A 14,924-nucleotide genomic window follows, 5' to 3' on the forward strand; every position below is an offset into this window, starting at 1 on the left:
AATTAAATAGTGGCCAATTACCTAATTAACAAACATAATCATGAGAATAATTCAGAGAATAAACAAATACCCAAAAAGTAATAAAACAATTAAAGCACAAGAAAGATCTCACAGTAGTGATGAATCAAAGCTTCGTTATCCTTCAACCAGAAAAATGGGTTTAGTTCCTCATAGAGAGAAGAGAAAAATTAGATCTAGGGTTTCTTTTTCTCCAATCCCTCAATCCCCCTTTTTCACAATAGATTCCTCCTTTAAATACTCTCTCTCTCTTCTCTTTTAGAATTCTATTTAAAATAAAATCCTAATATCTGAAATATTAAATTCGTAATTACAAAAATAACCAAAAATACAAAACACGTTAAACTAAAACTGCAGGTCCGCAGTTGACAGCACGCGCCCACGCCTTATCAACAAAGTTCTTCTGACGCTCATAATTTCTCAAAGAGAACAATCATCCTTAAACATCATCTTATAGCTCAATTTTATCATCAATCAATAGAATTGCACCTACAAAAGTAAAACACAAGTAAATCACTATTATTAAGTGCAAAACATTGATATTAAGGGAAGTAAATAATGCAAAACTAGTGCATAAATTGCACTCTAACAAATTCCCCCACACCAAGATGATGCTTGTCCTCAAGCATATAACTCAAGATTAATCTCAAATCTCCACTCAATTCTCATCTCAACTCATCCAAAAACAATTTTAAGCAAGCATACCTCAAGAAATTAAGTCGATCAACATTCGAGAGACAAGGATTTTAAAGCATAGAATTTCATAAGATAGAATAAGAACATTCAACCACCAAGAAGATCCATTCAAAATTCAAGTGCAACAAGATTTAATAGCCCTCTCAATAACTTCACTCCATGCACTCAAAGTGTTTAGGGTGTCATTTATTCACTCAAATCAAATCAAAGAATGCTATTACCATAAGCTTGCTCATATATCACATCTCAATCCACAAAACATGAATAAAATGCAAAAATCTAAGGGTCTTAAAAGGGTTGTAATGGGGTTAAATAGGTTAAATGAAAAAGAAAGGTCTATGAAAGAAAAAGAGATCAAAATGAGAAGAATGAACTCATTGAATGAACTTATGATATCAAAATGCTTATTTCTACTCAAGTCACCACGAATGTAAACATTTTTTTTTTCGATTTTTTTTCGATTTTTCTTTTTTTTCTTTTTTTTTCTTTTTTTTTTCTTTTTTCTCTTTTTTTCTTTTTCCCTTTTTTTTTTTGATGAATCAAATAAAAGAAACGAACCTTGCACAATTTAATTCAAGCATAATGCTTGTTGATCTAATTGAGAAACTTTAATACAAGGTAGAAAAAGCAGCAAAATATATCCACACAATGAGTCCAAAAATCTCCTTAAATTGAGGCTCAAAAAGAAGAAAAATGGTTAAGTAGACGGAGAGAATTAGATGGGTAATGGTTAAGGCTCAAACAAAGATAGCAAATAAAGATCTTCGGGTAGAGAAAAAAAAATTGCGAGAATAGAAAAATGGTAAATGGTTTGCCCTTATCATTTTAATGCATAAAATCCCGTAATGTGGCTTCAACATGCATAACAAAGCAAGTTCTAGAATAAACAAACTAGGATTGATATTCACATAACAAAAATAATTAGAGCAAAGTGGTTGCTCATAGGCTCAAATCCTCACAAAGTTGGTAAATTTGCCATCAAATCATGTACACTCTTCAAATGAATCAACCATCAATAGTGGTGTAGAATGAGAAGAAGGTATGAGTGAGATATAAAAGGAAAGGTAAAAATGATAAGAAGTGAGAAAGATGTATGTAGTAATATGAAAAGTGAAAGATAAAATGTGAGTGATGAAAGAGTATGATAGAATAAAAATAGATGTAAATAATTTGAGATAGATGGGAAAAGAGTAGTGAGAGAGAGAGGAAAAGAAAATTAATAATATATGAAGCATACTAACTCCAAAATCATTTAAGGATGAGTAGAGTGAAAACAATAATTCCAGACATCAATAATGCAAAAATCCCTCCCCCACACTAAGAACTGACATTGTCCCCAATGTAAGATAATCAAAGCTCACATAAAAATTAAAGCGTAAGGATAAAAGATTAAGGGCAAAAACTTCCCTGAATTGTGAGCTTTGATCCTCATAACGTCTATGGGCTTGGCGGGAATGGTGGGATAAATCTCACACTCTTGAAGTATGCGGCCAAATTCTGCTCCATCTTGTCACGGATTTCGATTCACGGGCCTGGAATGCAGGTCGTAGGCTGGTTGCGTTGCGATTGCTGCTCGGCTGGAGCTTGTTTGATGGACGCGGGATGGCACTGATTGTGTTGCGCGCGCGCGCTAGGGCTGCTGGATCTGCGCGCTGCGTGGGCTGTGTTGTGCGCGAGAGCTGGGCTGACGCTGGTGCTGCGTTGCGTTGCGTTGCGCGCGCGGGTTTCGCTGGTGGGACTTCGTTGCGCGCTGCTAGGCTGCGAGACACGGGATGCTGGTGCTTGCGCTCACGGGATGGTGCGTTTTCCGGCAGGCTGGTTTGCTGCTGGTGTGCTGCAAGCGGCTGGAGAAGAAAACAAGTTCTGGAAAATTAGGGATTTTGTGAACAGTGAACAGTGATTTTCGATTTTTGGTTTTTTTTTTTTTATAAATAAATAAATAAAAAGAAAGAAATGAACGAAAAAAGAAAAAGAGAAAAAAAAAATAATAATAAAATTTTTTTTTTATCACTTTGAGACACTAAAAATTTCAGAAGTACTTTTCTAATAAGTACATGGGCACGCCTTATAAAAAATTTTCTTCTGACCAAAATAAGCAAACACATTAAATTTCAGAAGTACTTTTCTATTAAGTACGTGGGCACGCCTTAAAACTATGTTACTTTAAAAATTACAGAAGTACTTATTAGCTAAGACGTGGGCACGCCTTATCAAAAATTTTCTTCTGACCAAAATAAGCAAAATTTTTCTTTTTCTTTTTTTTTTAATCAAAATTAAAAGAAGATATAACAAAAACCAAAACAAACAAATCATTTGGGTTGCCTCCCAAAAAAGCGCTTTTGTTTTATGTCTTTGGCTAGACACATTTATGCATCAATCTCCATAATTGGGACTCTCGAGAGCCACATCCTCCACAATATTCACCGAAAAACCTTCATAAAAAGGTTTTAAGCGATGACCATTAACCTTAAAAACTTTGTCAGAGGTCGGGCTCCGAATCTCAACTGCACCATAAGGAAAAACATTAGTAACAATAAAAGGTCCAACCCAACAAGAACGTAATTTACCCGGAAAAAGTTTAAGCTTAGAATGAAAAAGAAGAACTTTTTGACCAACAGAGAACTCCTTTCTCAAAATCATTCTATCATGAAATGTCTTCGTCTTTTCCTTGTAAAAAATTTCCTGCGCTATAGGGTTAATAACATCCACAGAAAATACCGAATGTTCCTCACTAGGATATTTCATGGTATCATTCATATTGAATTCTATAACCTCTCCATCAAACTCCATAGTGAGAGTCCCTTTATGTATATCCATTTTAGTCCTAGCAGTCTTAAGAAAAGGTCTTCCTAGCAAAATTGGGATAGAATTAGAGGAGTTATCATCTTCCATATCAAGTACATAAAAATCAGCAGGAAAAACCAACTCATTAACTTGTACTAAGACATCTTCTAATACCCCATCAGGATATGCATTAGACCTATCAGCTAGTTGAATTATCACACCAGTTTCTTTTAATGGACCAATATTCAAAGATGAATAAATGGAACGAGGCATGACATTAATAGAAGCTCCTAGATCTAACAAAGCCTTTTCAACTCTAACACTACCAATTTTACAAGGGATAGTAAACATACCTGGATCCTTGCACTTATGAGGTAGTTTCTTTTGAAGAACTGCTGAAACATTCTCCCCCATGTGAACTTTTTCATCTCCTCTTAATTTTCTCTTGGAGGTGCACAGTTCCTTAAGGACTTTAGCATATCGAGGTATTTGTTTTATAGCATCTAATAAAGGAATATTTACCTCAACCTTGCGAAATGTCTCAAGGATGTCTTTCTCTTGTTCCTCCTTCTTGGATTTTGCAAATCGGCTTGGAAAAGGAGGAGGTATCACAATAGGTAGGGGTTTCGCTTTGGTGGGTTGCGCATCTTGAGATTTAGGTATCAATTCATTCTTCTCAAGCTCTTCTTCTACATGCTTTGTCACTTTCTTACTAGGCTCTTGCAACTCCTTCCCACTTCTAAGGATGACAGCACTAACGTTTTGCTTTGGATTCACCTCAGATTGTGAAGGCAATCTCCCTAATACTTGAGACTCCAGACGGCTCACTGTAGTCGCCAGTTGACTCATTTGGTTCTCCAAGTTCTGAATGCTTGCTGTAGTTGCCTGCTGAAATTGTTGAGTGTTAGTCGCAAGTGATTTAACAATTTCTTCAAGAGATATACCTGACTTGGAGTTTGACTGTGGAGGTGTTGGTTGTCTTGGTGGATACTGTTGTGGGAACCCTGACGGCCTAACTCCATAGCTGAAGTTCGGATGATCCTTCCATCCCAGATTGTATGTTTGTGCATAAGGATCATACCTCCTCTGAGGCATGCCTGGAAATCCTCCAACTGCATTGGCTTGTTCAACGGGTTCTTCTTGAAGTGTAGGACACATATCAGTTGAATGACCCATATTGTAACAAATGCCACAAGTCTTCACCTGTTGCACGTTACCTACAACAAACTTTTCCACAAGAGAAGTAAGTTTATCTAAACGTTGTTCAACAGAAGAAATATTTACCTCATTCACCTTCCTTGAAGTGAGATCTTGCCTGCTGCCAAATTGTTGTGCATTGGCAGCCATATTTGAGATCAACTCCCTTGCTTGAGTAGGGGTCTTGTTCACCAACACGCCTCCACTAGCAGCATCTATCATACTCCTATCCATCAATGATAATCCTTCGTAAAAATATTGAATAAGAAGTTGATCAGAAATCTGATGCTGAGGACAGCTGGCACACAATTGTTTGAATCGCTCCCAATACTCATACAAAGTCTCCCCAGGAAGTTGTCTGATCCCACAAATATCTTTTCTAATGTTGGCAGCTCTTGAAGCAGGAAAGTACTTCTCAAGGAATTGCTTCTTCAAACCATTCCACGTTGTAATTGATACAGGAGGCAAGTAGTACAACCAATCTTTAGCTAGCCCATCTACAGAGAACGGAAAAGCACGCAGCTTAATCTGCTCTTCAGTCACGCCTTGTGGTCTCATACTTGAACACACAACATGAAACTCCTTGAGATGTTTATGAGGATCTTCACCTGCAAAACCATGAAACTTGGGTAATAAATGAATAAGACCAGACTTTAATTCAAAATTTACCTCCAAGTCTACATATTGAATGCAGAGTGGTTGTTGATTCAAGTCTGGTTCAGCTAACTCTCTAAGAGTTCTTTCTACAGGTGCAGGTCTATCCATCACTTGTTCTTCTGAATCGCTAGATGATTCAACTAAATCAGGCACCGTATCTGTTTCAGAAAGCAAAGACAACGAGGATCGTTGCTTAGCTCGCTTCGTCTGCTGTCTCAGCTGGCGAGCTGTCTTCTCAATTTCAGGATCAAACGAAAGTGTACCTGTACGAGAAGAACGAACCATACACCAAGTAAAACGTAAAAAGGATTAAATAAATGACACCAATCCCCGGCAACGGCGCCAAAATTTGATGGGTGTCGAAGCCAACAAAAATAAATTCCTACTCTAAATAAATTGTGTATAGTGATTGAGCAGGGTCGTGTCCACAGAGATCGGTAATTAATTAAATCCTTTTGAAACGTAAAACATAAAATGGGGGAATTGTTGACAATAATAAAAATCAAATTAAAATAACAAGAATGCAAATTAAAGTTGTAATTCAAATTAGAGAAAGCTCTGGTTGAAGGAATTAACTCAGCTTGATTCGACTACTGATCATTGATTCAAATATAGATTATTACTACTTATGAATAGACCGGTTATAGCTACTGAGACCCTCTAATAGCCAATCTCTCCTTAACTAGTCGATAACCAAGGTACGACCGTTGGTTATTTCCCTAATCAATAGACAACCCTAGATACGATCATAGGATTTAATCAATTGACAGCCTGAAAAACCAGAGAGACCCAAATCCTAATCAACACATATGATGATTCATTTAAATTAGATTGTTTATTCTCACAACACAACTCTCTGCTATGTTATTTGTCACAAACATCAAATTCTTCATACGATGAATCCTTTAATTGACAATAGATTAAGTTGATAATTAAATAGTGGCCAATTACCTAATTAACAAACATAATCATGAGAATAATTCAGAGAATAAACAAATACCCAAAAAGTAATAAAACAATTAAAGCACAAGAAAGATCTCACAGTAGTGATGAATCAAAGCTTCGTTATCCTTCAACCAGAAAAATGGGTTTAGTTCCTCATAGAGAGAAGAGAAAAATTAGATCTAGGGTTTCTTTTTCTCCAATCCCTCAATCCCCCTTTTTCACAATAGATTCCTCCTTTAAATACTCTCTCTCTCTTCTCTTTTAGAATTCTATTTAAAATAAAATCCTAATATCTGAAATATTAAATTCGTAATTACAAAAATAACCAAAAATACAAAACACGTTAAACTAAAACTGCAGGTCCGCAGTTGACAGCACGCGCCCACGCCTTATCAACAAAGTTCTTCTGACGCTCATAATTTCTCAAAGAGAACAATCATCCTTAAACATCATCTTATAGCTCAATTTTATCATCAATCAATAGAATTGCACCTACAAAAGTAAAACACAAGTAAATCACTATTATTAAGTGCAAAACATTGATATTAAGGGAAGTAAATAATGCAAAACTAGTGCATAAATTGCACTCTAACAACTGTTTTCAAGTTTCAACAACCATTGGTCCTAGCTAGGTTCTGCATTTTTTTTAGTTATTAAAATAAACGAAGTTTTTTCTAAATTTTCATAGTTCTATTAGCTAAACTTTGATCCTTAAAAACATAACCCCGCTAACTTTTGGCTCCAATTTCAATCCTGTTACTGCTTCTTATTGGTTTAATCAGTTATAATCTCAAGAGATAGTACTAACATTTGTTCCATACGATAAAAGAAAAAGAAAAAGAACTTAAAATATGTAAACAAACCTGCATGGGCAAGGCACTTTCGGATGCGTGCACTAATTCTCTTCTTCATTTAATTTACCTTATGGCATAGAATAACCCCAAAAAAAAAGGGTTCCTGTAAACAACATAATCAAAATCTTTCATCCCTGAGGAATGAATTTAAAGAAACTTGAGAAGCAAATTGAAAGTGGGGAAAAAGAGAGAGTAGGATTCATGCTGACCTCTTCTGGAGAAACAAAGGAAACACTGTTCTGCTTCAGATTTCTTTCTTTCTTTTCTTTTTTTTCCCCCTGATGAAGTATTGGGATTTTGGAAGATATTAAATGAAAACAAAAGAGGCAATTTATATACTTTTGGACAAACTAGAATGCTCTTCCTTCCGTTTGCAAGATATGATGATCGATGTATATATATTTTGCCTTTAATTTGTACAAAATCACGGCAGCCTTGTTGTGGAAGTGAAGGTATGTTGAATGATTTTAGAAACTTAGAAGGAATATGTTGATGTTGTTTTCTTCCAATTATTTGACAAGAAAATCATATGCGTGCAAACAATTAGCAAATTAGTTGCAACTTTGAGGATACGTCTTGATTGAATGACTCAAATTTGATGGCATTCTAACTCACCGTCTCTTAAGACTGGGCCATCTTCAGTGGACTAATTTTTTTGGCAGATGCAAGTATACATGCAAGTTATAATTATTACAAAACTAACAACCTTACAACTTATTTAACGCGTAATGTACAATTGCTGCAAGGAAGCACAGAGCTAGATAAGCATATTAGTATTTAGTACGTGCTGCCGATATGATTTTGGCCGCGCCCTCTTCATTTTGTTTACTCACTTTGTTCCTCTTTGTAAGGACTTCTCATTCTCAGCGTAAGAAGTGCACAAATAAGAATTCAACATAGTACAGCTGCAGATGCGACAGCAAAACATTTCAGTATGGAAGTAATTGAAAAATCTTGATTAAGGAGCGATGATATTTAAACAGAAAAATCTAACAAAATCTTGTCAGCTAGCCTTCAATTTCTTTAACATTTTTCTTTGATTAAGTATTCACACATGGAAATAGGAATCACTTACCTTCCAAATGAACAGATAAAAAGATTGCACTGATTTATTATCGGAGAGATCAATAGTTTTAGCCTGACGCCACAAAACGAAAGCCAATGCGGAGTGGCCTATCATCTACAAGAAAAGATCATAAAAAAAAATTTAAATGATGAGTTACGAAGATCACATTCAAGATCAAGTGCATATATAAAAACAAGGCTAAATTTGTTGTAGAAATTACTGATTAAAATTCTTACAGTAACAAGTTTGCGTAACACGGAAGGCGAAAAAGCTCCAACTAGTACAGCACCTCCATGAGCCGTTAACATCATATTAACAGCAATCGAAAATACCTTTTAGAAATTAAACAAATCATATCATCGATATTGTTGGCCAATAATTCTTATATACATTTGTAAAGAAAATTATTATTACTCACTTTTTCTTTCCCTAGGATGATTGGGAGCGTTCGAAGGCCAAATGCTTTGTCACCCTCCACATCAGGTATATCCTGTATATTATAAGTCCAAAACCAAAAATAATTAAGGCGTATAAATTTTCAAAAAGAGCTTATTTAAATAGAACTTTTATTAGAAGAGCTTTTACAAATAAAGCTTTTATAAAAAAAAAATTGGTTGTTTGGTTATCAATGAGAGCGTTCATTAAAAACTGTAAAATTATCTTAATATGCAAGGTATTTGAAGTTATGTTTTGAAAGGAATAAAATAAGATTATGAAATAAGTAAAGAATATTTTAAATATTTTAATATTTAAAAAATCAACTACTATTCGTAAAAACCCAAAATTTGAGTTCTTACTAGCAGAGGCAAAATAACTCATTTAATTTTCAAAATCTCTACTCAAAAAATCCAAACAACAACAAAAAAAAAAAAAATTGAAAAGAGCTTATATAATCAAATAAGTATTTATGGTCATTAGATAAGACATATCAAACAGGTTGTAAGTATAAAATTTATCATATAAGTTGTTGCTATTGATGGACATGAAATATTCATATATTGTATGTTTATATATACATATAATTATTTATTCAATTTCTGAATTAGTTACCTTCACAAATGCAATTGTAGCGTTCCAGATCACCATGTCAGCAGCGGTAAACAACACTGGTTTCGTAAATGATACGGGATTACCAAGCACAATTTTCCGTGTTTATGTATCAAATCCATTTCGTAATTAGTTTGAAAATATATATGACCAAGTTTTGGCATGAAACCATATATATTGACAAATTTGAGAATTTGTACGTGTACATGTCAGAAAAGTCACATGACCCAATAACTTAACATTTTAGATAAGAGTGTATATACCTGGAAGTGTATGAAGAAAGGAAAGAGAACTAGTAGAAGTCCATTCATACTCATGATGGTCACTGCAGCCATCAATGGATTTCCCTTCCATCGAAGAAGGGGAGGAAGCTACATGCAAGTTTGAGATTGCGGAGAACAATTAATTAGATGATGAACTTAATCAATTTGATCAATTAACCAATTTATTTTTGAAATAATTAATTAATTAAATTGACTTCATCTTCATCTCTAACTGAAGTTTCTGATTTGGATTTTTTTTTTTCCAAAAATAACTATCGTGTATGGAAATAATTTGGGTGCTTACATCGATGGAATAAGCGCCTCCAACTATACGCCATATGATGAAGCCTATAACTAGTGGTGGAGATCGAAGCATAATCCCCATAGCCACAGCCTGAAAATTAATTAAAGGAAATTAGTAATTAAGGTTTACATAAATTTGAACAGTGAAATCATAATTAACAACGTAGAAGATGTGAAAAAAAACTTAATTAAAAGCTTTAGGTCATGTTTGATATTGAAGTGTTTTACAATTATTGTAGAAAAAAATGTATAATTATGAAATAAAAGTCAATAGTATGCAGTAAATATAATTTTTAAATAATAATTTTGACAAAATCGGGAAAGATATAATAAATTTTTTATCATATAAGTGTAAAAAAATAAATTTAACTTCCAAGCTAAATCAACTAGTGTTTAAAAAAATAAATTTAACTTCCAAGCTAAATCAACTAGTGTTTACCAAATATTTTACTTTAGTGTTGTAATTTTTAAATTACTACTGTCCAACCTCAATTTTAAACATGACCTTAATTTTATTTGGTCATTGCTTAATTAATTACCATCAATGGAGATGCTATGGTAATTGCTAGTCCTTCTCCCATTGAAAAGTCTCCGCAAGCGAGGGGAAGATGAGGCTTGTTAACCTTTTGACAATTTTAATCTAAATTTGTTAGCCAAACATATATAATTTATACATGAAATAATCAAAATATACAGGTGAGTGAAATATATATATACCTTGTCAATATGAACATCTGCCAATTGGCAATATGGTAATTGCCGAAAAGATTTAATTATTATTTTAAAAAAAATTTCAAAAAATAAAACTACAGATCTGGGGCAGGCCGGGAATGAATTTTTTTTTTTTTCAAAATCTTGTCTTAAATAGCACTCGGTGCGTCTTGTGGTGCTATTGAAATATTTAATTACTATTTAAAATAATCCAAAATAAAGCTAGAGAGCCGGCATGAATCATGTTTTTTTTAATGTTTTTTTTTTATTTTTTTAATGTGGCATCCTGTGGTAGGCTGGCAGCACTTGGAGTGCTACCAGCCTACCACAAAATTTTAATTATTACTTTTTTGGATTCCAAAAACACCTTCCAATTAATATATATATACATTCAGGTCGTATTTGGTTTTAAAAAATGGGAGGAGAGGAAAAGAGTGAAATGGAGGGGAAATGAGAAGAGAGGAGTGAAAGAAAATAGTAAAATTAAATTTTATTATTTGGTTTGACATAAAATTTGATAGAGAAAAAAACTACAATTTTTTTCTTTGTACAAATTTATCATTTGCCTTAAATACTAAATTATCTATATTAGTACTAAAATATCATTTAATATTAATACCAAACTTTTTTAATTTCAAAAAGTTCTAAAACAATTCATGATTTATTTTTGATATAAAATATAAAATAATTTAATATACTAAACTATTTAATATAATTTAATATAAATAAAAGCTAGTCAACATAAGTCAACGACGGTCAACGGAAGTCAAGGCTGGTCAACAGAAGTCAACGTCGGTCAACAGAAGTCGGTGACTTTCCGACGAAATTTCGGCAGCTTCCAATGATGTTTAAGGGTCCGGCGACAGTCCGGCGAAGGTCTGCACGATAGTTAATTTATATTTATATATTTTCATATTAAATAAATAAATAAATAAGTTTATTTATTTTATTAAATTTCTTAAATCATTCATTAAATTAATTAATATAAAATTACTCATAATATTAAATTGATAAAATAAAATTATAAATAATAATTATTAATAACATTAAACAAGTTAAAATGTTCAAGGACAATTTTGGAAGCTTGAGTTTTCAACATAAGAGGAATTTAAATTCTTCACTCTTTGGTGTGGAATTCAAATTTTACATTATAAGAGATATTAAATTCTAATAGAAATTAAATTCTTATATATTTTGTACAACCAAACAATAAAAATAAAAGTAGAATTTGAATTACTTTCTTTTCCCTCATTCTCTCCTCCCAACCAAACATCACCTCAAAATAGTACTATACATCTCAAATTTAGAAAAACATAAATGTAAATGTAAATGTGAACCCCATTGCATTAGCTTACACTAAAGATTACAAGATAAATAAAGAAAAATAACATATAACATTTTGAGTAAGAGTAGTACTGTATATGCCAAATTTAGAAAAACATAAAAATAAATATAAATGTAAACATCCAAAAAAATTTAAATAGATACTCCAAAAGATGATTGCAAAAGGTGGATCCCTATCAGATTCGTTGATGATTTATTTTAAATATATACAGAAACTAGGGGTCCAATCAGGAGTTACGTTACTCCTTAATTTGTCTGCATGTGGTTCAGCTGTTAGATCCGCTTGATTTGAAGCACTTTAATCTAACGGGTGGAGTTTTAAAAATTATGCATTGTGTACTACATTGACGACTCTCCCATTTGCCAATGATGAAAATCTCACAACCACCTTTGCACCCAACTCCAATTCACTTTCAACTCTTCTCAATTTGCTTGCTTGGCCTTTTCGCTATTGTTTATGTAGTTGTGCTTTAACTCACTTATTAAACTTCCTATTATGCTCTCCTACTCTTATGTATCTGTGTTCAATTGATTTATTAAACTTATTATTAAGCTCTCTAGCTCTCATATAACTGTACTTAATTGATTTATCAAGCTTCCTATTGAACCTGATACTCTCATATAGCTATGTTTAATTGACTTATTAAGCTCCTTTCTAAGCTTGCATGCTCTCATACTCACATGTTCTCATGCTCTCATATATCTATACTTAATTGAATTATTAAATTTCTTACTGAGCTTTTATACTCTCATGTAATTGTACTTACTTGACTTATTAAACTTCCTACTGAACTCTCATGCTTTTATGTAGCTGTGCTTAATTGACTTATTAAACTTCTTATTGAACTCTCATGATTTCTTAAAATTGTGCTTAATAGACTTATTTCGGCCGGAATTAGAGCCTAATATTTGATATTAACGTTAAAAAAAAAAAAAGCAAACAGTTGTACAAAGTGGCCATTAATTAAGTACCGAATGAAATCGCAATGTTACTTTATATTTTTTTAAACAATTAATTTATTTAGACTGTTTCAGGTGTCATACTGCATTTCACAATAAATATAAGAAGCCCACCCAATAGGACCGTCAAATATTCCACTCTATGTCCGAACATATACATGCAGCCAGTCGCAAAATTGTTCGTGCATTGATGTAATATATCATAATATATAATCAATCATGATTAGAATATAAAACTATTAACATACAATATTTGTCAACAATCATACACCGCATACCACACTATTAAAATTATTGGGTCAAGGAGAGCTGTTGGATTGAAAGGATATATATTTAAGGGATAGAATTCATTTGGCTACTCACACATCATCAGACATCTACCAAAATGAAGCCCCAAACTAAAAGCACTACATCAATTCTCCCATTTAATATTTCTACTACTACTTTAGTTCTTGTGTTATCATTTCTTCATGGGATAGCTTTAGCTGATGATCATGTTCATCACGACACTAATCAGAAGTTTCTTCAATGCCTCTCTCTACACTCTGAGAACACCTTCATTTCTAAAGTAATTTTTACCCAAAGCAACTCTTCATATATATCGATATTGAATAATTTAAAACAAAATCTTCTGTACGCATCGCCCGAGTACCGGAGACCTCAAGTCATTGTCACGCCATTTCACGTATCACAAATTCAATCGGTCCTCAAATGTGCCCGAAAACATGGCCTACGAACCATAGTTCGAAGTGGGGGTCATGATCATGAGGGTCTCTCTTACGTTTCTGAGGTTCCATTTGTGATGATTGATTTGATAAACTTTAATCAAATCGACGTCGATGCAGAAGAGAAGACAGCATGGGTTGGAGCTGGTGCCACCCTTGGGGAACTATATTACAAAGTTTCTGAGGAAAGTAACAACCTTCTTGCCTTTCCGGCAGGAGTTTGCCCCACTGTAGGGGTTGGTGGACATTTAAGTGGTGGAGGGTTTGGCTACTTAATGCGTAAATACGGTCTTGCTGCTGATCAAGTAATTGATGCTCACTTGATGGACGTTAATGGCAGGATTCTTGATAGAAAATCAATGGGAGAAGATCTTTTTTGGGCCATCCGAGGAGGTGGGGTAGCTAGCTTCGGAATCCTTGTCGCTTGGAAAGTGAACCTAGTGGATGTCCCGTCAACTGTGACTGTATTCACAGTTGTAAGAACCTTGGAACAGAATGCAACACAGATCCATCACAAATGGCAGCAGATTGCGTATAAGCTTCCGGAAGAATTAGTAATCAGTGCTGGGCTTAAATCAGTGGAAGGAAAGAGAACGATGGTGGCCATATTCTCGGCCGAGTATCTGGGTGGAGTAGATAGGCTGCTTCCGCTGATGCAGGAGAGGTTCCCTGAGCTTGGTGTGAGGAAAGAAGATTGCCAAGAAATGAGCTGGGTTGAATCAACCGTCTACCATCGTGCATTCAACGCAAAAGAGAATCTGAATTTGGAGTTATTGCTTGACAGGCTTAGTTATGCCAAATACTACATGAAAGCAAAATCTGACTACGTGAGGGAACCTATTCCTGTCGAAGCCTTGGAAGGGATGTATGAGGTTCTGTATGAAGAAGGAGGGCACAACATTTACGTGATTTCATTTCCTTATGGCGGAAGATTCAACGAGATCTCGGAGACGGCAACCGCATTCCCGCACAGGAGCAACAAATTCCACCTCATGTATTATGCGGAATGGTATGATGATGAAGAATCCCAAAGGGTGATTGAGTTGGACAGAAAGCTGTACGATTACATGGCTCCCTATGTTACCAAAAATCCCCGAGCTACATATTTCAATTGCAAGGATCTGGAAATCGGAAGAAATAACTTTGGTGACAATTACACAAGCGTCGAAGAAGCCGGCGTTTGGGGAAACAAATACTTCAAGAACAATTTCAAAAGATTGGTTGATGTCAAAACTAAGGCGGATCCTGATAATTTCTTTAGAAACGAACAAAGCATCCCATCCCGCGTTCGCCAGGGCAGTAGGAAGAGAAATCATTAATTAATCAATAGAGACGTTGAAAAAATAATATAACG

At 34.1% G+C, this 14,924-nt stretch overlaps 2 protein-coding genes and 1 non-coding gene across 3 annotated transcripts; 2 read left to right on the forward strand and 1 right to left on the reverse strand.

The window, feature by feature from the left end:
- Positions 1–4,975: 4,975 nt before the first annotated feature.
- LOC112101666 lies at positions 4,976–5,082 on the forward strand. The gene has a single exon (XR_002907675.1). It is a non-coding gene; the product is annotated as a small nucleolar RNA R71 (small nucleolar RNA).
- Positions 5,083–8,014: 2,932 nt separating this feature from the next.
- LOC112100176 (coumarin 8-geranyltransferase 1b, chloroplastic-like) lies at positions 8,015–10,574 on the reverse strand (the record flags this gene model as incomplete). Its single annotated transcript, XM_024188738.1, has 9 exons — positions 8,015–8,056; positions 8,227–8,331; positions 8,454–8,549; positions 8,636–8,707; positions 9,268–9,364; positions 9,529–9,635; positions 9,832–9,921; positions 10,370–10,453; positions 10,548–10,574. Coding segments are annotated over 9 exons (720 nt in total), but the record flags the coding sequence as incomplete, so codon positions are not given.
- A 2,656-nt stretch (positions 10,575–13,230) lies between these two features.
- Positions 13,231–14,889, forward strand: LOC18031946 (berberine bridge enzyme-like 4). Its single transcript, XM_006421925.2, has one exon. It carries the CDS (start codon positions 13,231–13,233, stop codon positions 14,887–14,889), a length of 1,659 nt encoding a protein of 552 aa, XP_006421988.1.
- The last annotated feature ends 35 nt before the right edge of the window (positions 14,890–14,924 follow it).

The sequence above is a fragment of the Citrus clementina genome, unplaced genomic scaffold, assembly GCF_000493195.1.
Source record: "Citrus clementina cultivar Clemenules unplaced genomic scaffold, Citrus_clementina_v1.0 scaffold_9, whole genome shotgun sequence".
Lineage (NCBI taxonomy): Eukaryota > Viridiplantae > Streptophyta > Magnoliopsida > Sapindales > Rutaceae > Citrus > Citrus x clementina.